General features: G+C 44.7%; 1 protein-coding gene across 4 annotated transcripts in view; it reads right to left on the reverse strand.

The window, feature by feature from the left end:
- The window catches only part of LOC147678715 (phospholipid scramblase 3-like), a 121,355-nt gene that overhangs the window by 17,894 nt on the left and 78,434 nt on the right, over nucleotides 1-25,027 (reverse strand). For all 4 annotated transcript variants that reach the window (XR_015302494.1, XR_015302493.1, XM_086946172.1 and 1 more), the window contains 4 exons: nucleotides 14,575-14,768; nucleotides 8,691-8,718; nucleotides 1,573-1,754; nucleotides 715-876 (listed from right to left, as the gene is read on the reverse strand). Coding sequence is in view for 2 of the 4 variants with exons in the window: in XM_086946172.1 (XP_086802298.1) it covers nucleotides 715-876; nucleotides 1,573-1,754; nucleotides 8,691-8,718; nucleotides 14,575-14,768 (566 nt within the window). In the remaining 2 variants the exon portion in view is untranslated. The remainder of the gene's footprint in view (nucleotides 1-714; nucleotides 877-1,572; nucleotides 1,755-8,690; nucleotides 8,719-14,574; nucleotides 14,769-25,027) is intronic.

The raw sequence follows: 25,027 nt of genomic DNA on the forward strand, positions 1-25,027 counted from the left end.
CTTCTCCTTACACAATATTTGGTGACTCAAACATTATATCTTTAGGCATATCCTACTATTTAATGTGCAATTCCCAAACAGGGAAAATAAATTCATGCATGCAACATTAAAGTACTACACACACGTTTGATGTGTGCTGAAGAATGTTCACGTGGAGATGTACGACCTGCTCAAACGTACGACTGACAAGATGTTCTTGCTTTGTCACATACATCTGCTGAGTTCTGAATATCGGCGATTATTAGTTGATGACAAGAGAATAAATGAAACAAAGAAACCATCTTAAAATGTACAGATGAGTAGCAACAAGAGATCCTGATGCACACGTTTACAGTACACTGGGTAGAGCACTTGGGCGAAGCCACAAGGGGAACATTACAAAACACAAACTGTAGGCGTGTTTTACATTGGTATCTCCCCCAGCCGACAGGAGCAAAGGTCCTTGTTAGTAGAATTACAATCTCTACATATTACCGAAAACATGAGCATTGCATAAAGCACAGAGAGTTAGCAAAGATATCCTGGGGAGGTCTTGAGTTAGAAGGAAGATATACCTGCGGAATTACTTCTGGCTTTCATTATTCCTTTTTTATTTCATTCTTCCTGCTTTCCTCCCTCTACTTCCCTTTTCCTTCTATCCTTCTTCCTACAAACATTTCTTGAGTTCCTTCCTCCACCTTTTCCTCCCACTTCTTGTCCCAAAATCCCTTTCACCTCAAAGCTGACGTCGCCAAAGATGTTCTGCTGGAAGCCAGGGCCCACTACTGCAAGAACCGTCTGTCTTGTGGCATTCTGGATGGAGAGGCTGGTCACGAACGCGCTCCAATTCCAGACGCTATATCCGATGATATTGCCAGGTGGGCAATGGATCTCGATCTGTAACCATGGAAACATGTCAAGATTGAAAAACACTTCATGAGGTCCTGTCATATAAGCCTGACCGGAAAAAGGGGATCTTTGAGAGGTCAGTCTTTGAGCCTTGGGACTGTGGTGTAGACAGGTCAACAGAGCTGTTGATGGTACTAACATCTAAGTAGGAATCAACTTTACCAAAAGTTCAATTTGATTAAATGGTCATAGCAAAAGTCCAGGTTCAGCCAGAACTAGCCAACCACTGTTGGCTCAGTGTTAGACCATTCCTGTCCATCAAGGGTGATCCAGTCAGTGCTGGGACCAGATGGAAGAGGGGCCTGAAGAACAGAAGCCCACAAGGCTCCCTCTGGTGGCGGTCACCAATAATGAGCCAACCTTAGGTGACTGATGTTACTACAATTTAATGTTGGGTGTCTGCAGAGGGGAATCAAATTGTTAGGGCATTTAATTAATTCATGTGCAGACCTTAAGTCACTATTGGTCAATTGTACATTTAAGGGGGCTCAGAGATGTTTTTCCCAAAACTGTGTGCAACAGAAATTGTTAGCAGTGTTGATAATCATCTTCACATAAGAAGGGCTCTACTGAAGGTTACTGGACAACCGAGGTCACCTTGGACCTCATCCCCCACTTTCAGGATTTCTTACTTATGGCCGACACTGCCCAGATACAAGAAGCCGCTGGTTCCTGGGAGCTTACATCAGGTGAGCAGGTGCACTTGCAGTTCTGCAGCAGTTGCATCACTTCCTTGTTGTTGTTGTCGGTTACATGGAGGTTGTAGAGGGGACCACAGCATTGTATCTCCTGCTTGGCAAAGAAAATCCTCTGGTTCAAAATGTTGAGTAGTTCGTAATTCCGTCCCCATCTTTGTCCAGTGGAAACTTAAATAACAAATGAATAACCTTCACATTTAGAAATTAATTCTCATATATATGCTTATATTAGAATCATCTGTCATCAACTGCAAACAAGTGTCTTCATCACCGTCACTTATTATTATGGAATGCCTGAAGTACACCACTACATTCCAACCAATCCTAACACAGGAAACAACACTCACAGTCTTCATCACATAGCACAAAGGGGACTAAGAGTTACATCTTTGAAGCTGCCATAAACTACGAGTTCTCTAGAACAAAAGGGGCAACCCAGTGACCTGGGCTGGACAGTTAATATGTAAAAGCTGGTCCCCACGGGGGAAGTGAAGCCCTTGACTTTCATGGAAATAGTGTCAAAACAAAGATAGAGATAACCTCTCACAAGAGTAGGTTTTCAATTATGCATTTAGAGCATTTATTTTTATGTATCTTCTCAGTCATGATTACATACAACAATTTTTTTGCGGTTATTATGCATTATTTATATCTTAAAAAAGATAATGTGCTCCCATTAAAGTGACGGCACAATGAGACTGATTAATAGTCAAAAAAGTCCTTACATGCTACATAAAAAAAATATACTTGTGGCTGGTAGGGATAATAGAGTGTTTGAAGCCAATACTCGTCAAGTGAGTGTTGATATCCACCATCAAATTCTTAAAAACACAGTCCACATATGTTGTTTCGTCGATGTTTCGACCCCTGGCCATAAGTTATTTAAAGCAGGGTCATCATCAGGATCTAAAATAAACAGGAAGCTCCAAAAATTGTGGCAGAAAATTGTGCAGTCTTATGGAAACTGAAATTCCAGTGGGGGAAATAACTTCAGGAAGGGTATTTATCAAAAAATCAAGTTGAAAAACGGGTGCAATGCTGGAAGCCTAAACCATCCGAAAATAAGCTCCCTCTTTAAATGCATTCTTTACATTGTGCTTTAATAAGCAGTTTCCAATTAACCCAGTTGAATAACAAGTGCAATACTAGATGCTTAAGTCATCTGAATTTATGTGCATTTCTTTTGAAATATATTCAGTACATCGCGCTTCAGTGAGCAGCTTCAACTGTCTCCTTCAGCCCGCTTTTATTACAGAAAGGTAGTAAACCCTAAATGTGGTGTACCTTTTAAAATGCTCACCTCTAGTAGAAACATCAATACAGATAGGTGAAATTCTCCATCTTGTTTGGCATGCGACAGAGTCCTCAACATGCTGTTGACAGATCCTGCAATAGGCGCAGTGAAAGGGGAGCGAGAAGGTAAGGGTGACCAATGTGTATTGCTTTTTCTATTACAGGTTGGCATTCTAAAGGGTACAACACATTTAGGTTTTACTTGTGATTGGATTACCCTTGCTACTAACCAGTATTCCAACCACTGTGTAGATGATAACAAATATTTTCAGTCCTGATGAATTGCCAATTGATCGCTCTTTGACAAATTAGGCACGAAACATGTTGACCTTTGACTTTTTAGAGCTACCAGAGAACAAGGTCACTCACTTATCAAACATTGCTTTATAGAACTACTTAGTCAATTTTAGTAACACTTTCCTGGAGCACTTTGCACTTCATTACACTCATCTAGACCCCAAGGCCCTACAACCCCACTTCACATGACAGCTTTGGAATAAAAGATCTCCAATAAAGAGCCCCTTTACGGGTGCCCGTCGGGCATTGCAGCGCCGGCCTGACGAGGAGCAATCGCCCAATGATGAAGCATGACACCCAATCAGGTGTGTGAGGGACCAAGTTCCTAAAGGAACGGACCCCCGTCCTTCCTTTATACATCTGACCGACCAGTCACATATATTCTCTATCTGACTTTTTCTGAAGGAATTGCAGACCTGTTTGATGTAAGATGAACAGCTCTCAAGACCTGTCCATACCACACTTGTCAAAGCAGTTAGCAAAGCAAGACCAACAGGCAGGCTAACAAGCCGCAATGTTAGCGTTACACCTAAAAAAAACACCATGAATCACACGACAATGATGTACTTTGAATTTTGCCACTAAAGTCTGTCCCCGACGGTGGTGTCTTTCAAGTTTAATGCACATGTGCACTACCCACCCCTTTTTCCATCCTATTATCTGCTGCTAAAGGTGACAAGTACTCTTGTACAGAAATACTTAGGATATTCACAAGTAGCTTCTGTCCTACCCCTTTTCACTCAACCTGTTCATGAATTCAAAGTGTCACAGCAGGAAACAGCTATGACCAGAACCACATGGAATAATTTACAGAGATCATGTCTGCCAGCACACACCTTCTTGACACTGCCCCTATAGGCTTTTATAGGTTTCATATAGGATTCTTTTTATATGTGATAGCAAAAATTATGACTATGCCTCACGTTTTGGATTTCTTTAAAGTACACATTGTACTAAAGCAGTCTGCAACTTTATCTTTTGTGAGGTCTGTCAGATCAAAGTCACAGCTCACTCCTCTCCCCTCCCATCAGCTCCGGGGTGTGCTTTCACAGATCAACCCTGGATGGGTGGTACTGAAGCATGCTTTATCAGTGTCAGGAGGCGCCAAGCACCATCTCAAATCCTTAATCTTTCCCTGCCCTATAAGAATGTTCAGTGTTGCCTTGGACTGTTTCATCTTTCATTGCCCTTCTGGCTTCTCCCCCTTGCAGATGCTCAAGAGAAATACCTTTCTCCCTACCTCACACTGTAAGTCAAGAGAACGGTTTTAGTAATGGAAAGGTATTGCGTCTGAAGGTGTGTTGTTTGTTTGCCCTCGTTTAACCTGATGTATAAAGGGCACACCTTCTAGTTTTGTAGACCAGACCAGTCCAAAGCCGACCAGGCATGTTATTGATATCTTGGGTACGTGCCGAGTGCTATTAAATGTCTTACCTCTAACTTCTGCCTATTGACAAACCATTCATTTAGAAATCCAGACAGGGGAATACATAGCGTGTCTCAGGAACTGGAGAGTCTTAATTGTGACGGTCAAACTAGGGGTAGGTCCCGTACCTTCAGGAGCTCCAGTAGTAGCTCCTTTCTTGCTATTGTGCGAGAGTCTCGGATGTCACGACTGGGGCAGCTAGCCCCTCCCCCTTTTAGGTGAATCCAGAAGGTATATTGTATATCTGTTTATGTTAGACTACATCATGAGTCCAAATTATAGGGTACAGACACACACCTACACCGTACCTACTTGAATAGAAGAGGATCCCTTTGTCCTGACGAAATACCAAGATTCATTGGACTATAATATGCATGAAACTTGTTGACCCCCTTCACTGCGCAAAAACTAATTTGAGCTAGAGAGACTACAATTCTCCCTCTCTAGCCACGACTCTACAGTCCTTTGTTTTTACTATAGCCTAGTTCCCCAGGCGATAAAGGAATCCTGTGGGATCACTATAGCTATTTATATCCTGCACTTACCCTCTCCCACATCTACTCATACTACTCTCTCCATATATGCCTCTCCACCCCTGAAGACTGCACATCGGTAAAAAGAAAAGACCTCCGGCAAGGAGTCCCTTTGTGAGGGCCCGTTGGGCATTGCAGCGCCGGCCCAACGAGGAGCTGCCCGATGATGAAGCATGACACCTCTCGGGTGTGTGAGGACCCTGGCTCCAAAAAGGAGCTTTTCCTCCTCTCTCCTTCCTACGTTTGACACCCGGTACATCACCCCACCTTGCCCCCAACCGCCCCCCTTCAATATCCCCCTTCCCTGTTTCCTCTAGGAACTGCATACCCCTGTTCTTGCGAGTGTTAACCTTACCCATTCTCCTGAGAGCAGAAAGAGCTACCATATTTCTTGGGAAGAATTTGATAAAGCCAACTTGCTTGAGGAGGTTGAGGCACTGCTGGTGGCCTTCACCGAGAGAGCAACCAGCAGTCTCCATCAGAGCTGGGATTGTGTTGTCTGAGGCGAAGATATTAGTGCCTGAGCTCATAGCAGAAAGGAGACCACAGTATATTCTCAACTTTTTGATAGATTCAAGACACCAGAACTTATTATCCATTTTCAATAACAGTGCTGGTCCTGATGAAGGTACATTGCGTACTCTGGGACAAACTTTTTAAAGATGAAAATGGAGTTAAACCGAAACCTTTTTTGGTTAGTGCAAACAGGGAGGCATCCGCACCTGCCAGCAAGGATGATGTTCGATCATTGGAGAAGTGTGGCTCAGGGGTTAGAGGCGGCAGACCTGGAGCTTGAGTTCGGCCCTGGACCAGGGTTCAATTCCCCACCTCGGCGGGTGTTGGGCTCAAAATTCCACAGACTCGTTAATTCTCGCTCCGGTGCCTTCTCGACTCACGGGTTCACACTCTGCGACTCTGGGCATTAAGGTTGCTTAATCTCCACAACGGCCCCTCGCGGTGGGATGCCTGGCTTTCACCTTGTGGATACCCTGCCAGGGTTATCTCATAGGGGAATACCAGGACGGGTTCCCTAAGCAAGCGCTGAGATGCCCCAGGGTAAGTCGTGCGCTATACAAGTTTCATTCATTGTTAGAGACGGCGGAGTGCTGTGCAAAGTACATTTGGAGGTTTGCTGCAAAACGTTATAACATCAGACAACTGTTAAAATAGGAAGATGTTTGAGTGGTCCTCACAGTGTTGGAAAGATTTTTTGACAAACACGAGATACCCAGAGTTTCAGCCCTGAAAAGGATTGATCCTAATGTGGACAGCATCATTACTATGGATGCCAGGAATAAGGAGCTGGGGGGGAGTTTTGACACTAAAGGATACATTTTGCAAATATGTAATTGCACACGCTTCTAGGTCATCGTCTCCGACCAAAGAAAGATGTCCAATCATAGAAACAGAAGTGTTAACTTGTGCATGAACTTGGAATCATTTGAGAGCTACTGTGTGGGGTAAACAATTAACCATCCAATATGATCATAAATCACATTAAAATGTTGACAACTGAGGGTCCAATTAATGCTTTGGGAATATTGGACATTATTTCCATGAGTATGCAAGATTATGTCTACAAAACAATATATGTATAAGGAAAGGATAATGTAGTGGCTGATTTTTTATCAGGAATGTCAACAAAGTTGGTGGAATGCGAGGATGGAGTGTGGAACAGTTTTTAAGTAGCTTCGGTATATGATTGTGGCGCGCCTGCTATCAGGAAGGAGAAGTAGGATACAGAGTTTTAAAACAAACACTATTTTACTGAAGGAGTTTCATTATTTCGAAGATAAATGGCATAAAAAGGAGTTTCTTAAAGTAGGTGCGAGACCTTTTTGGTAGTCAGATCTGAACTATCATTGGAGAATTGTGTGGTTCGGAGGGGTGACGGAGTAATTCCTCCTGGTGGAGTGTATGTAGTGATCACGAATTTGTGTCAAAAATGTCATTTTGGCATAATCAGAATAAAGTCTGTGGTAAAAATATTATTTTGGTGGCCTGGTGTGGACATAGGTGTGGAAAGCTATGTGAGAGAATGTTCGATTGTTCCATGGTGAATAAATCCCTCCAAACTTTGAGACCTCCAATGTGGAAAGTCGCTACTCCGAGCATCCTTGGGAGTCAGTTGTTGTCAATATAGTACCACTGATAGGGATGTTACAAAATTGCATTCTTTATTTAATTGATATATTTTCAAGATGGCCTGTGGTGAAAGTTGTTGAGAAGGCAGATACCAAGTTTATTTTGAATTTCCTGGATCAGGAATTTATTTCTGGAGGGATTTCAGCCACACTTTTGAGTGACAATGGTGTATAGTTTATGTCGGAGGTGGGAGTTAAACATAGAACTACATCTTTGTACAATCTCAGCGGCAATGGAATGATTGAGCGATTCAACCGCGTGTTTAAAGGTGCTGGTCAATCCGCCATGGCTAGTAACCTGGACTGCGTCACTTAGTTGGGAAATGATGTTTGGACTTATAGAGTAATAGGCAATGAAGCCACAGGGGTGTCACCTTTTGTCATTATGAGAGGAAGGAAAACCAGAGGCAAATATAACCGGTAATGGTTGTTCAATACAGGATTTGAAAAATGGTCAGCTGAATAACGAATAAACAACAAACACAGTCAACTATGACACCAAGAATAGTACAAAAAATGTGCATGTCAAGGTTACATATTCGGTTCATATAAAAAAACATCTGGAAGGGTCATTAAGGGTGAGAGCCTATTTTTTCAACCTGCTGAGGTGGTGGAGGTTTTGAGTAATGCAGTAAGGTTGAGCAACGGTCAAGTGTGGAACCTCAAGAGAGCATCTTAGCAGTCGAAGGACTTGTGGAAGGAATTTCCATCGAGTACTCGTGATAGCGGTTCCAGACTACTAGACAATGTGGAGGATATTGAATATAACATAACTTCTGAAGATGCCACCAAGAGACGAGATGTTGAGGATGGTTGAGTTACCAATATTGAAGGGGAAGGGTTTGGGTAGTCTACTGGACAGAAATGGGTGATGCCAAGACATGGAGTGGTGTGGAACCACAAAGTGAGCTGGAGACACTGATACTATTTTGGGTAGAAACGTGTCGGAGTGGGTGTTGTTAAAACAGGAATGTACAAAGAGCGATAGAAACCCACCTAAATGGTTGAAGGATTGATGTAGGTAAATTGTGTGCATAAATGTTCTTGTCCAATAGTTGTCAATATTCTCTTTTGTTTTGGTCACTGTCTATTCTTGTTGTCTCTTGTATTCTATTAGTGTGACCGAGGAGCGCTGGGCAAGAGGATCGGCCTGTTGGAGTTGCGGTAACCAAGCACTTCAGGTGGAATACATTACTTTGGACCATTTGGTGTGTGTTTTTTTAATCCTTAACACAACAGTCATGCCTCCATCAGTCAGACACTCCATGCTGGCAAGTGTAAATCCCACACTCCTAGGGGAAGCGTCTCATTGCTCAGGTCTCTCTTTCGTCACTTCCAGAGTTCTCGCCTTCGTCACTTCCATTGCACATGCGTACCCGACACCAGAAAAGAGATAACAGAAGAGACTTACACTTTTCACGGACGACAACTTGGTCGATCTGAAATTGGGAAAAATAAAGAACAAAGACAACATTAGGTTAGGTCCTCTTTGGTGGCTGCATCATGTATGTTTGGTTCTGGGTTAGCTGTGCCTGAAGAGTGCGGTAACAGCATCAGAGGTTCACAAGCAAGAGCAATTGCAGGTTTCTTCGAGTGCACTCAATAAGTATTTTGCCAATAACCGTTTAAAAAACCCATAAAAATCAAAGCATGCAAGATTGGGAGAGAAGGATTCAAGTGGGCAGTTAAAAGTGTAACCTCGCATCCCTCGATTGTAAAGTGCTTGAAGGTTTCACATACTCATATGAAAAAGTCAAATTTCTCGTCTCCGATGTACCCAGTTTGGGAAGCAGGGCACGCGATAAATGAGGGCGTTCATGAACTTTCGAGGTAATAGTGGAGCGATGAGGGTGGTGGGACACTACATCAAGCGGATAGTGAGAAGACAGGGAAGAGAATGGTGCAATACGGTAAGAAATGGATGATGGAAAGGGGGTAGGAAGCAATTGAGAGTATTTTAGTCCGTGCTTAGTTTGAGCCAGTGGTCGTTTGTGGGGTCCATCGCCACTTATTTTTGGGGGCCACCACTTGTTTTGTTCCATCAGGCTTTGACCCAGAATAAGAGAGAGAGAAAACACAAAAGGGGAGAAAAGGAGAAGGAGAGAGAAGAAAAAACAGTAAGGAAGGGGGAAATCAAGAATAAAAAAGAAATTGCAAGAGTGAGATAAAGGGGCTGGGAGATCCTGGTTATGGATTAGAGGCATGAGGTGGAAAAAAGGCTTCAATAACTCCGCCTTCTGATCGAAGCTTTGGGCCCAGCACTTGATCTTTTACAAACTAAGCACTGATTTTAGCTTAAATTATAAAGTGAGTTTCACTAGAACAACTGAGTAACGTAACCGCTATGCACCGCATGACAAGAATATACGTGTTGTCTTAGATTGAACTCTGAGACACGTAGGGTTCGGTGAAAGGTGAAAAGTGATGGATGGAGTGGGATAGGGTCTCAAGATCTCCATGGTAACGCAACCCCATTTTCTGCAGTTGTTATATAGCATAAACTTGGCCCAAGGGCATTAGAACAACATCAGATTACATTACACAATGTCAGATGTTATATTAAGTGATTTGCACAAAATTTGGCAGTATTTTTACTTGTCAGCTAAGGATCAACGTGGCACATTTCATGAGGATCCGTGCAGGGGGAAAAGTTAAAAAGGGTAAAAAAAAGATGTATTTTCACATTTTAGTGATTATATATATATATATACATACATATACTTGAAGATGAAGGATCACAATAAAACAACAGCCAGCCTGGGCAAAAATCTGGATCTCAAAGGATACAATGAGTCACAAAGAAATAAAATATCCACGAAAGAAGTGACTCAAACAGATAGATTCACCAAAGAACAAAAATATATTTCCACTACAACGTTTCAGCTTCCGCCTTCCTCAGGTAGTTTCAAGATTGTAAGCTCAGTGGCTGCACAGATGACACCGCTGAATTTTCAAAAAGCATCATGAGTGAAGATTCCATTTGGAATGTGGAATCAATGCAGTCCTGAGAGTTCTTGAGATGTGCAGCAATCAGGTTGTATTGTCAGTAATGTTCAGTCCACCTGGATGCAATGATTTTAAACGGTACATGTTCCACGGGGAAAATCTTCAAATCGGATAGTGAATGATCCACAAGGTTAAAATGATTGGCTACAGGCTGGTCAATTTTCTTATAAATTGTTGCTGATTTGTGGTTCCTGAATCGTGTGCGGAGGTCATTCACTGTTTGGCCTACATATTGTTTTTTACAGCTTTGCCGTTGGCACTGAATCACATAAATAATGCACGTGGAGTGACATGCAAGATGCTGCCTTATTGCATAGGTCCTTCTGGTAACATAACTAGTAAATGATGATGTTTGTAAAAGGTATTCACATGTGATGCGCCTTTTAGAGTCACAGCAATGAACCCCTGCATTTGTTACAGCTTGTGGATCATTTACTATCAGATTTGAAGATTTTCCTCGTGGAACATGCCTCAAAGGAAGAACTACTGGACTCCAGGGAAAACTTCTGGATGTACCGTTTAAAATCATTGCATCCAGATGGACTGAACATTACTGACAATACAACCGGATTACTGCACATCTCAAGAACTCTCAGGACTGCATTGATTCCACATTCCAAATGGAATCTTCACTCATGATGCTTTTTGAAAATTCAGCAGTGTCATCTGTGCAGCCACTGAGCTTACCATCTTGAAACAACCTGCGGAAGGCGGAAGCCGAAACGTTGTAGAGGAAATATATTTTTGTTCTTTGGTGAATCTATCTGTTTGAGTCACTTCTTTCCTGGAAAAAAAAAATTATATATATATATATATATATATATATATATATATATATATATATATATATATATATATATATACACACATATATATATATACACATATACACACACACATACACACAGAGAATTGTGGATGGCATGGAGCACAATTTGACACTCTACTATATGAGTCAGCTACGGATGAGCATGTCAAGCTTCATAAAGACACATACAAGTGGAAAAAAGTTCAATGGGTGTGGTGGGGTGAAGAGGGGGAGGGAGGGTTTCTGATTTTACTTCCATGGGAAGTTCTGCTCGTGCCTACAATAGAAATCGGATTACACCAAACTTGGCATGAAAGTATTACTTTATTCAGAAGGCGTGCTTTCATTGGTCTGGTATAAACGTGGTAAGAGGTTTTGAGATATAAGTTTTTGAAAACGTTTGCCAATGGGCTTGAAAGGATTAACACTTTTGTATGTATCTGCCGTTTTAAATTGCAAGTTCTGACTCATAACTCCATCTGGGACAGGGCGTGTCACTGCAGGTGCCAGACTGGAAGCAGCCCAAGGGTCTTAAAAATACTCTTTGAACCAGTACTTAATTAGTAAAAAAAAAATGTTTTTAAAAAGTGGCACTGCTCTCCTCAGGAGGCCACTGCAGCTTGCACCACAATTTGCCCCTGCCAGCGCTGCCAATGATAGTAACAACTCGACTACTAACCATCACACTGCTGCAAGTGTGACAAGTCAGACTATTCCAGGCCACCCAGAGCCATAAGAATGGATTGAGCAGCGGCAGGTAATAATAATTTTTTATGTATATTCAATTAACAATGAATTGAATTACTAATTCATTGTTGTGGTCATCTCTAAATCAGGCAAACAGCGCCACCTTGTGGCAGACTGTCACAAGCGCCAGAGTTGACAACTAAGTGCCGGTGTTGAGCATGGGCACCTCCGGCTCAAATTAAGCACTGCTTTTAATCATCTCTAGCAACAGGTTGAAAGTGCAAGAATAGCAATCTAAAAATAAAAAATAAAAATCGCAATACATAATAGCCTTTGTAGGTGGAGGGAAAAGCCTCCATTCTGTCCTGAAACTAACAATTTTAAAGCAAAATTAAAAAACAGAACCTAGTTTTTCCTCTAAAGAAAATTTGGAGAATTATGTTCCAATTAGTGTTAGGGGGGGATAAAGAACTGTACATCAGAATGTGGGTGTTGCCAGACAAATAGAGGTTAGATGCAGGGCCTGTCTTCAGACCAAGCACAGCGGCCAACCCCCGCTGCAGCTTGAGTGCGGGTTCGGGCTGCAAGCCAGGCCTGGTGCAGTGAGTTTGCTGCTAGCGGAGGGTTACGCCATGCACCGTGAGGGGGAAGTGGAGGGTTGGGTGCCCAGTATGAGTTGGACGGAGGGCTTGGCCCTAAGCCGCTCTGCGGCCAACCCCCACTGCGCAGTGAGGGTGCCGAATAAAGTGTATAATTAAAAAATAAAAATCACAAAAAACACCAAAGATAAAAACGGAATCATGGTACTGGCTTAAACTAGTACATTCATCAGTTTTGGTTCATTATGGTTGATGGTGCACACAAGGCAGCCGTAACTAACGTCACCAGCACTCCTCAAAAGAGCTATTTATCAATTGCACAAGAAAACAGTCAGCCTGGCTAAAGTAAAAGACGCCGGGGATGATCATCATGGAATACGCTGTGTGCCACGGGAACCGTAACTGGCGAATTTCTGTATTTTACGTGTTTGATCTAGAATTCATAACTTAATTTTGAACTGCGTTATAATGGCATGAATGCAGATGCGCAGAGTGTGCCATGGAACTGATTGGCATTGTTTAGTGTGGGGAGGGGCCACGAGTGCGTCATATTTCCCCTCCCTCAACAATGGTAAAAAATAGCATATTACACTGCGCGTCTGCAGATCACCTATGGTAATGCCATTGCAGTCCTTATGTGTGCATTAGTAAGAAACACAATAGGTAATTGAGGAAGCTTAAGGTGCAATGTCCACGCAGAGTTCATGTTATGAAGCACTGAAGATGAAGAACCTGGTTGAGGGCCAGGATCCATCGCGCCTTTTCTATCATAATAACATGAGGTTTTAATATCGCCATTCTAGTAATACCAGTAGGATTCTGTGTTTATTACTACACTTACTCTAACTAACATGGCACGGGTCACATTTATTTGAAACGGACGAAGAATTGTGACAAAACCTTCTGACATTTTTACAGCAAAGTCTTTAACCTCTTCGAGGCTCATGATGCGCTCAGCTAGTCATAACGGCCGTGGAACGCCCACGCGGGCTAATTCCCCTCCTGTGCCATTAAGTGGGCGGAGTCATGACGAGCTCAGCTCATCATGAGCACAGCTCTGCTGTGCATCATGACAAGCTCAGCTCATCATGAGCACAGCTCCGCCGTGCATCATGACGAGCTCAGCTCGTCATGAGTACCGCGGCGCCATGCGTGTCCCCCCTCCCACCTGCGCCGCGGGGGAATTAGCCCCGCGGCGAAGGGGTTAAGCCTAGGATTAGCTACACTGCCATTCACGCCCAGCTGAAAAATCACAAAGGCCTTTTAACACTCCAAGCACAAGAGTACGCATATGGACTGCTATTGTGCCATCCAAGTCAACCTGATTAGTATAATCAGCTCTTGACATGTGTTTCGCTCTCATTGGAGCAGGCGTTACAAGCACAGCATGTATAGATACACAGGGGACACACAGTATAGGTAAAAAACAAAGGCTCATAAACTTAAAGTGCTGCTGCTCAACAGCTGTCAACGCCTAGTAGGACAAGGGACAAATGCTTTTGCTTCATCAACATAAAGATACTGGCATAAGTATAAGGATAGAAAGGCAGAAATATAAATATGGTGAGATTCCACTGATAAACAGTGGATGACTAAATATAAGAAGGTTATTTAGGAGTGATAAGATACATGAAGATACTTGGACAAAAATACACAATCTAGACGAAAGGTGGGCTACAAAGACACATGATGAATGTACACAGAGAAAAATAAAGGCATAGATATACATAAAAGTACAGAGATATGTACAAAGAGGTCACAAATATAGAGATAAATATATGGATGAACATATGAACATAGAAAGCTGAAAAGATAAAAAAAATATATAACTGAGGATTAAAATACAGAAAGCAAGCTGTAGAAATAATATTCATAAAGGTAGGTAAATAAAGACAGTAAAATAAACATGACAGGAGAAAAGAAAAAGGCAAAGCCCATCAGAAAAGAGATGTCGTGAAAGATAAGCCAGTTTTGTAGAGAGAACATTCATAAATATCAAGGTACTGTTAGCGAGAAAACAAATACAGACATAGAAAGTGGCAAAGACAGTAAGATAGAGAGATACAGAAAGTTGAATTTAAAAATCATTAGTAGAAAGAAAAATAAAACAAGTTGAAAAATAATCCAGCTATCAATGGAGCAAAGAGGATACGGTATTATTGTTAGGAGTATGTGACAGGGGGAATATACTTCACCTGTGTCAAGTACTCCAGCCCCTGGGGGACTCCAGGAATCTCTGCCATGTATGGCACAATAGCAGCTTGTTGGGGTACCGGGAACCCCTGAGACTGAAGTGGGAGGTTGGTTGGCCCAGGAGGATTTATCGAACTGTAGGTTGGCGGAAAGGGCTCCGTGCCCTTCATCGGTTCAGTGGGGACATGCGAATAGTCTGAAAATAAAATAGAAAAGATGTTTCAATTTAAAGATTTGATGCACTAGCAAAAATGGGGTGCTGCATGCCTCTTCCCCCACTTCCTGCTCCCGTGCTCATGCATCATTTAGGTGCAAGCTGGGAAGTGGAGAAAGTTGGGAAAATGTATTGCAAATGTGTGCGTGTACCCACACAGTTTTATTGCTTGCCACACCATTTACAGGATCAACTTACCTTATCCACCTCTGGGGACACCCACTTCCCTGCAACTTGCCTTACCCACTACTTGTGCAATGTAAGTAACCTCCGCCCACCTGGCAGAAATTCACCAGTAACAATTGTATGTCAGAACATCGGTACAAAAATGCGGTCCAAATATGGTTTTAAAAAAATCACTCACATTGGTGTACATTTTCTATTATTAACTCCAATAAGTCGATACTTCAGACAGAAACTTTTTGTCAGACGCTATTTAGTCAAGTCAAGAAATACTTTATTTCGGCCTCACAAGACAATAAAAGGAAAAACAAGACATTTTGAAATTCAATGCAGATTATCAATTAAAAAAAATATTATGTACAGCTAAAAATTTGAAAACAATTAAAAAAGAATTAACAAGGTAATAAATGGCATGATAAACATTAAGTATCTTCGACATAAAGTGCTAGCTTGTATGTTAATAAAAAACAGATTTAAATACAAAGTCACGTACATGATTAATTGATAAAATGGAATAATCAAGCTGGAGCTTTCTTTAGAACTGCATGGCGAGCGCACCACATTGAGAAACAGTAGAGGGAAAGTGAGTATACTATTGCCATGCTGGTGTCATATTTAAGAATCCTGTAAGCAATGTTTGGTTCCAAGATTCCTACAAAGCGGATGCAACCAGCGAGCCCTCATTGCCTTATAGGTGGGGCAGAAAAACAGCACATGCAAATCAGGCTCCGTACAAGTTTTACAAGACAGGCAATCCTTCGTAGGGCTCCCTCCCCATTTAAAGGTAACAGCACATAGAGGGAGTACACCAAACCTAAACTGCAAATTAAGTTTTCTAGCTAGGGAAGGCTGAATGTCATCTATGTTAGATTCTAAGATTTATTGCAGTTTAACCTCTAGGAAGGATGATGTAAGTGTGCCTGTCCTGGGGATACTTTGTAGTTGTTTGGAGTGGTATTCCTTAAATTTTTGTATCAATACTTTTCTTGGAGTTGCCAGAGAACTCTCTTCCGGACTGTCCCATAAGTCACCCATTCCAATGGAAACAAGCACTGGCGTTGCCAATAGGTCTCGCAGTAGGAAAGTTGGAGCTATTGGTTTTGTAAATGACAAAGCCCTTTATGTTTTTAAAATGAAAACAAAAATAAAAGGCATTGTTATTTGCAATTGTAATGGCTCCAACGTTCCTACTGCGAGACCTATTGTGCACTGCACAGTGTGGGTGAAAGTGGCACTGCGTGGGTGTGAGTGGCTTTGAGTGAGTGGCGTTGCGTGGGTGAGTGGCGTTGCATGTGTGAGTGGCGTTGCGTGGGTGTGAGTGGCGTTGCGTGGGTGTGAGTGGCGTTGCGTGGGGGTGAGTGGCGTTGCGTGGGGGTGAGTGGGGTTGCGTGGGGGTGAGTGGCGTTGCGTGGGGGTGAGTGGCGTTGCGTGGGGGTGAGTGGCGTTGCGTGGGGGTGAGTGGCGTTGCGTGGGGGTGAGTGGAGCTGCGTGGGTGAGTGGAGCTGCGTGGGTGAGTGGCGCTGCGTGGGTGAGTGGCGCTGCGTGGGTGAGTGGCGCTGCGTGGGTGAGTGGCGTTGCGTGGATGAGTGGCGTTGCGTGGATGAGTGGGGTTGCGTGGATGAGTGGGGTTGCGTAGATGAGTGGGGTTGCGTAGATGAGTGGGGTTGCGTAGATGAGTTGCGTTGCGTGGGTGAGTGTGGTGTTGCGTGGGTGATGGTGGGCTTGCATGGGTGTGAGTGGGGTTGCGTGTCTGTAAGTGTTGCTGTGTGGGTGAAAGTGGCACAGAGCCTTTGATGTGGCGTGGCGCAGGAGAAATGGTGCTGCTGCTAATGAAATATAACAAGCCAGACCTCTTGGCTGTACCAAGGCTTGTTACACGTTGGATACATCTAGCTTTGCAGTATAGAAATCTGGACTCCACCGTGAAGGCTTCTCGACAGGACACATGGAAATGTGGGCCCTCGGAGAGCTGGATTTTCCCAGCCCTTGTTTTTAAACGGAGTATGTTGGCCTTTCTCGGGCTTCTTCCTCTCGCACCTAGCTTCCCTACGGAGCAGCCATTTTTGTACTCTGCAACACACATTTGGAATACAAATGATGTACTGTTACAAACTCATAGTTAAGCATTCACATAGCTGAAACATCCTAAACAGCGGGTACATGCGATGTCTGCTTCAAGTAAACTTTGCAGGGAGAATGGAGACAAGGTCCAGAAAAAGCTACTGAGAAAACTGGTGGCACCTAAGCATGCAAACGTATATGAACACATACATGTGCAAATATACATATGTAAAAGGACAGTGTTTGGAGGGCGCATTGTTTATCTACTAAGAAGAATTTCTGCTGCCAGGGGGAAGGGCTGCTTTCGACAAGTATTTGGTCACTCCAGCTGGGAGCTTATGTTACAGCCATTCAAAGGAGGGCGTGTGGGGGCTTAAGTCTGGTGGAACGAATAATAGGACAGTCTAGTTGGGGTGGGGGTGGTAATGCAATTAAGAGGAGAGAGAACAATGGGCTGTTAGAAAAATCCCCAATTTCCCTCTAGCCTCAAAGGATTCTTGCTTCAGACACAACACGCATGTATGCAAATCATGATGGATTTATGTAAATACCGAGGGAGCCTGGTCTTTTATCAGGCCTTTTTAATCGTAGGACGAACCGTCACTAAGGACAAGCACAAAAATTAAATGTAGCTTCTAAAATTCAAGTGAGATATATTGAAGTCGAAAATATTAGCAAAAGGCGGATTAGGAGGGAAGCCGGATGGGGGCGGGAGAGCCTGGTGGGGGGGGCGTGAATGCGCGAGGGGAGGCAGGCGGATTAGGAGTGAAGCCTGACGACAAGTATTTGGTCACTCCAGCTAGGAGCTTATGTTACAGCCATTCAAAGGAGGGCGTGTGGGGGCTTAAGTCTGGTGGAACGAATAATAGGACAGTCTAGTTGGGGTGGGGGTGGTAATGCAATTAAGAGGAGAGAGAACAATGGGCTGTTAGAAAAATCCCCAATTTCCCTCTAGCCCAAAGGATTCTTGCTTCAGACACAACACGCATGTATGCAAATCATGATGGATTTATGTAAATACCGAGGGAGCCTGGTCTTTTATCAGGCCTTTTTAATCGTAGGACGAACCGTCACTAAGGACAAGCACAAAAATTAAATGTAGCTTCTAAAATTTAAGTGAGATATATTGAAGTCGAAAATATTAGCAAAAGGCGGATTTGGAGGGAAGCCGGATGGGGGCGGGAGAGCCTGGTGGGGGGGGCGTGAATGCGCAAGGGGAGGCAGGCGGATTAGGAGGGAAGCCTGATGGGGGCGGGCGTGCCTGTGGGAGGGTGATTGAGAAATGTAGCCGATGCGGGAGGGAAGCCTGATGGGGGCGGGAGAGCCTGGTGGGGGGGCGTGCCTGTGGGAGGGTGATTGGGAAATGTTGCCGATGCGGGAGGGAAGCCTGATGGGGGCGGGAGAGCCTGGTGGGGGGGCGTGCCTGTGGGAGGGTGATTGAGAAATGTTGCCGATGCGGGAGGGAAGCCTGATGGGGGTGGGAGAGCCTGGTGGGGGGGCGTGCCTGTGGGAGGGTGATTGAGAAATGCTGCCAATGCGGGAGGGAAGCCTGATGGGGGCGGGAGAGCCTGGTGGGGGGGGCGTGCCTGTGGGAGGGTGATTGAGAAATGTTGCCGATGCGCGTGCATGTTTAATCACGTGGTTCACGTGAACTACATGAAAACCGCGGGGCTGAAAGCCCTTTGGTTTGAAGATGTTTTCGCCACTTGAATTCTCGCTCCGCTCGATGCGCTTGCGCACATCGATAGGTCGCGAGACCTAAAAAGGGAATTCTTAATATATATGAGCCAGGGAATTTTACTTGCTCCCCTGAGATTGGCTACCTCCTTCAATTCCTCCCTATACATAAATAATTCTGGAGTGCACCAAAGGTTGCACCAGTAAAGTAGAGGTCTTAGCGCAACTTCCATTGCCACTGGGCTAACACGCAGATCCATTCTGAGAGGAGTTAGAGGGGTACTACCAAGAAGACCCATCAGCTGTCTAAGAAATGAGTTTTCAATCCTTGCCAGCTGTATTCGGATGGCCTGTGACCCCCCACAGCTCAGCTCCATACAGGGTGGCCCCTCTGGCTTGCATCCTGTAAGTTTCCAGGACCGCCCCGGAATCTTGTTTGCACACTTCCTTTGCTGTTTTGAAAGACCCCCAGACGTTTGCGTCAGTTTAAGACAAGCCTTCTTAATTTGGTCACCCCATCCATTTTCTCATTGAGGGATAATCCCAAGTATTCGCATACAGGTACTTTTTCTAAGAAATCCCCTGCTAGATGTGGATTGGGTCTTTTTATGTGCCCTGCATTAAACAACATGTATTTTGTTTTCTGGGTGATAATTTCCAACCCTCTATTTTTGTAGAATGAATTAAAATATCCAAAGCCCTTTGGATGCCCATCGGTGATTTCGACAGAAGGACCTTATCGTCAGCGAACATCAGGGCAGGTACCTTGCGTCCCGCTAACTTTGGAGCATCTATATCCCCTCCTGCTGTCGAGGCTGCCACTAAGCCATTAATAAAATTGCAAAAGAGGGTTGGGGCTAGGACACACCCCTATATCACACCTCTCTCTATGGGTATACGGTCAGTGAGATCATCATTCTTCCCATATCTGATTTGAGCATAGCTATTCACATGCAATCGTTTCAAGATCTCGCATAGATATGGAGTATGACTGGGCCGTACATTCCGTTCCATTTGCGGAATTTGGGTAATTTTGCGGTCCGCGGAGAACACGAAATTGCCCATAATTCTGCATTTGGCGACTTTGCGAAATGTTTTGTTTGTTCGCGTTCTCAAAATACGTGTTCGCGAGATATTTCCCCCCCAAGCACACAAACAGATTGCGAACAGTAAAAAAGCATTTGAACGAGCAATTCCGCGTGTGAGCGGAATTTCTGCGTGTTCGCTGAGATTTTTTCCCGGTTCGCAGAGATTTGCCTAACGCGATTCCGCAAATTCCGCCCTCCCCTAATATGGAGGCGCCCCCAGGTCGGATAAGATGGCCCATAGTATTCCCCTAGGGACTAGATCAAAGGCTGATTTTAGGTCCACAAAGATCATGTAGGGACTGCCACCCTCCAAGATCACTGTTTTCCAGTGCAATAATTGCAACCTGAATGCTTGATCAATTGTGGACGTTTTTGTACGAAAACAGGCCTGGTAAGGGCTAAGAATGGAAAACTCCTCCATCCAGTTTTGCAATCGGTCCAGAAGCACTCGGGCAAAAAAAAATTGCTTAACATTGATGAGGCTAATGGCCCGATAGCTCGCAGGAAGGAGGGGTGAGCACTTCTTGAGGATAGGGATGATTTCCGCCCCTAGCCAAGTTGTGGGAATCTCCATTCCCTGGAGAATGGCGTTAAAAAGTGTTAAAGCGCTCGACGGCGTACAGTTATTTGCTTTCTAAAGTTGGCTGCTCACTCTCCTAATGGGGAAAGTGCACTCTTGGTGGTCAGTGCCATTGGGGGCTTCCTTTAAGTCAGGCTGGCCTTGGGGAGGTTTTGGTTCCAAGGACAGTCTTCGCTCTGTTAGAGAAATTTCATGGATAAGGGCTGACTCAGCACGTAACAGGAAGGCATCGAGGGTCCCCACCACTCCCTGTCCTGTGAGGGATTTTTTTTTATTCATGATACTAGAGTCGTTATTAGTCGTTATAAGGGATGGTATATGATAACCTATGGCAAACAACAATGAATAAACTAATGGACTAATGATCAGACGGTTGACTCAACTAGACCAGTGGGAACCCTTAGCCTACAAGCATTAACCCCCAATACAATCCAAGGACAGGAACTTTTTGAACAAATATGTTAATAAATTGGCACTGCCCGGCCTCTTAAGGTCTCTGACGGGCGTAGATGGGCCCGCCCTTGGCAAAGCGGGAGCCACGGGTGCCTTTGTGTGCCGCTGGGCGCGTAGGAAAGTGACGGCGCCTCCGGGAGCGAAGAGGAGCAGCAGCAAGGGAGGGTGAAGTCCCCCAGTGGTAGTGGTCACACTGGTTCCCGCGAGGCGGGGCAGTCTGGGGGCTGAAGTCCCCCTGGTGGTGGTGGTCACACTGGTTCCCGCGAGGCGGGGCAGTCTGGGGGCTGAAGTCCCCCTGGTGGTGGTGGTCACACTGGTTCCCGCGAGGCGGGGCAGTCTGGGGGCTGAAGTCCCCCCGGTGGTGGTGGTGGTCACACTGGTTCCCGCGAGGCGGGGGCAGTCTGGGGCTGGAGTCCCCCCGGTGGTGGTGGTCACACTGGTTCCCGCGAGGCGGGGGCAGTCTGGGGGCTGAAGTCCCTCCGGTGGTGGTGGTGGTGGTAACAGTGGATCCTGCAAGGTGCCTTGTGCGCCTCCGGGCGGTGACACCGGGCACAAAGAGGAGCAACAGCAAGGCAGTCTGGGGGCTGACGTCCTCCCTCTCGGTGGTGAGGGTAACAGTGAGGGTAGCAGTGGTTCCCCTCTAGGCTATGGTTGTAACCTAGTCACACTTACATGGCTACAGTACAGTACAGTATAGTCCAGGAAGGGGGGGGGGGGGCAGGGGTAGGCCGCACACCTCTGTGTGACAGCCTCCCTCAGTTACTCCACAACACTGCACAGTTCAGATGCGGTTTTCAAGGGAATGCTGAGCCAGCGCAGTTTCCTTCCCTCCTGACTTTCGTGGTGGTGCTCGAACGCAACAGCAACAACAGGCGTCTACTCCTCCCATTCAGCAGTGGGTTCATTCACGTTCCGGTGGCGCGGGAAGCGTAGGGCAACACCTCCGGGGCCGCGTCTGCAGGTCCCAGTGCACTACCACTAGTGTGCGCATCGCTGCTGGGACTTGAGGATTTTTCTTTCCCCCTACCCGGTCCGTTACCGGTGTCATGCGCGTGGTGAGGGGATCCTTAATTCCTCTTTAATTCCTTTTTTACAGGGGCCGACAGCCATAATCTCAGAGCCCAATTCGCAACTCCTGCGGCTTCCGTGACCCGCACGACCTCCTAAAGGCCCCCCTGGAAGAGAACACTAGCAGCGATTTGCACGCAGCGGTTATACGTTGCGTTTTCAAACGGACGAAGAAGGTGGGGAGCAATGGGCCGCGGGAACCGCACATAGCCGCAAGTCAGCACGATTCGGTGGTTTCATACCGTGGTTGTGCACAGGTGTTGCGGTTGCCGAGGGGGAGCAATGGGCAGGTGGCGGCGATCAAGCGAGCGATGACTGCCCTGCTCCAGCTCAAGCTCCGTGGACTCCTCCTACAAGCTCCAAACCGTGTTGGCGAACAACTTCGAGACATGTATTAGGATGCAATATTGTGGTACCCCACCCAAGTGACATCTCTGCATGGAAACATCTTCTGAGCTTGACTTTAGGAATCAGTAGCTTGTGATCTGATGTGAAGATGCAACTTTTCCAGATGCCCGTATCACTTATGCTCGAAAACAGTGCAGAGAATTAAAACCAACCATGTTGTGTTAGCTCAGCAGATCCTACACAGATTCGGTCAAAAAACACAAATAAATGTTGCATCCTTTGGAGGAGTGTCTCTGACTGTCAGACTGTCTTAGGTGGTAAGAGGAAAAGGGTTACAATTTGTATAATTTGAAATCAATTAAAAGCACATGATGAAATGTCCAGAAAGATATAGTGAATCCAAATAAAATAACTTATTCAGAAATGTTTAGAGAGCACCTCACTGTATTGGGTCCAGCCAGATGAGAACAAACCCTAAAGTAAACTATTTACAAAAAAACACCAAGGGTTGAGGTAAAATAAATTGCACCTGCTTTCTCCTGTGGCTTATAGTTCAAATTGATGGTGCTTGTGATTCCAAGGAACACAACCCCGTTTGTTCCGTCTAGGGCGAAGCCCAAAATCGTAAGATACATTAAGAAATCAGCACCCATCCAGAAAATATTATCTTTTTAGTCTCAAATATCCATAATACATGTACAAATGCACAGTCTTGTAAAGAAGGGATCCAAATTCTTGCAGACTTGCTTTTTCAACAAAGAACAAATTTTCCTTAATATCCTGTTTTTGTGAAACTTACCATGCTGCACTGATGTGTGCTTACAATTTATCGTGGAAGCCCTGAAGAAGTCTCATTGTAAGAGACGAAACGCGTTGGCTGGCTAAGAAGTGAATCCTTTTGCGTTCTTGGATTTCTCTTGTGCCGAAACACTTTAATAAAAAACTTGAAAAAGCAAGTCTGCAAGAATTTGGATCCCTTCTTTACAAGACTGTGCATTTGTACATGTATTATGGACATTTGAGACTAAAAAGATAATATTTTCTGGATGGGTGCTGATTTCTTATTGTATCAAACCCTAAAGTAAATCAGCGGGATTCATGACAAGTCATTAAACAAAGTTTTAATGACTTAAACAGGAGCTCTGTTACTGAGTTAAGGAGAATTAGATGAAACAATATGGGAGTCCAAAGCAATTCTGGCGACCAGCAAGAAATCTGCTATAGCAAATAGAACAATATACAACAACTTTGGATCTTCTGAACTGCAAATAACTATAAAATTTGGTGTGTTTATGGCCGACTGGTTGGAGCTGCTACTGAAGCCACAATGCCAACAGAAAGTCTTGGTTTGTTTCTGTTAACTCCATGCTTGTGCTGATGGGGTGCATGGAGGAATGCTTCTGTGTCTGTTGCTGATTGACTAGAGGTCAGGACACATCTGATTGGTGCTCCCTGCTCTGACTGAAACCCTGTAAGCGTCTATCCAGAGCATGTAGTGCTGTAGATAGATTCACATGCGCTGCATAATTCATAATTACACTGAAATTCTAAAAATGTCACACATAGCAATCTGAAACCTAGGCAGCTATGCATAATGATGCTGTTTATTTCAAAAAGACCTATTCAGCAGTTTAATAAAAATCAATTAGTTGATTACAACACTGCGCACAGCGCCACCAGCTAGTATTGACCTGAGGCTGAAAGGAAGTTGCATGGCTAGTTAAGTAATTAACATTACAATACAATGAGGCATGATGAGGGGGCAAGCCTCAGGAGAAGAGGCTGACTGAGGTACACATTGCCTGGATATATATGCTGTGTTATTTAAAAAAGACACTTCGAGACACTGAGCAGAAATAATCCTAAAGCTAAACGTAGGATCCCTCCCCAGCTAGACTCCCTCTTAGCATCTGGCTGTATCCCTAGCTGGAAATAACCCCCACAATCATGGTCTATGCTACCTCAAACTCCTGACTGTGCACCAGTGAATGCAGCCGGTGCCTGTGAGGGGAGCACGACCACTGCTGTTCTCAATGTTCGGCCTCATGGGAGCCCTAAAGATTGTGCAATACAAAAAGATGAAGGACGGAATGTTGAACATTGTCAAACATTCACCCCGTCACAGATCTGGGTTTAATCCATCGTCATTTTGCTCACCACGCCACCCCAGTTCAGACATAGCAATATGCAAATCAGTCTTGACCCTGTGCCTCATGGGAACAGTTCAGACCGAACTGCCAGGCCATGTCTTTCTTGGACCGGAAACAAGCATCCTAGGACCGTTTTTGGGCTTTCAGCCCTCATCAGTCAGGCTAGCTTGACTCCAGTGGCTTAGTAAGCACGGGCCCCACGTCTGGGCATACCCATCCCACTTAGGGTGAAAATGCAACACAAAAAGATGGACGGAATGTTGAACATTGTCCAACATTCATCCCCAGTCACAGATCTTGGTTTAGTCCATCATTATTTTGCTCACCACGCCACCCCAGTTCAGACATAGCGATATGCAAATCAGTCTTGACCCTGTGCCTCATGGGAACAGTCCAGACCGAACTGCCAGGCCATGTCAGGCCCTAATGAATGCACCGCTTGCTGCAGCAGTACTAGAATAGAAACGTTGTGCGCTCTCCGAAAATTACATTAAATTGATTGTGATATTGTGACTGACAACTGGTGGCAGTGGCTGGTTAACTTATAGTGTTCGTTCTTCTTCCCCTAGGCTGAGGTAGCGTGACTCTACCAGTGACGATCGGCCTTCAGTCTCTCACTGCGGTCTCTTGAGT

This window comes from Lissotriton vulgaris, chromosome 12, assembly GCF_964263255.1.
Source record: "Lissotriton vulgaris chromosome 12, aLisVul1.2, whole genome shotgun sequence".
In the NCBI taxonomy this organism is placed as follows: domain Eukaryota; kingdom Metazoa; phylum Chordata; class Amphibia; order Caudata; family Salamandridae; genus Lissotriton; species Lissotriton vulgaris.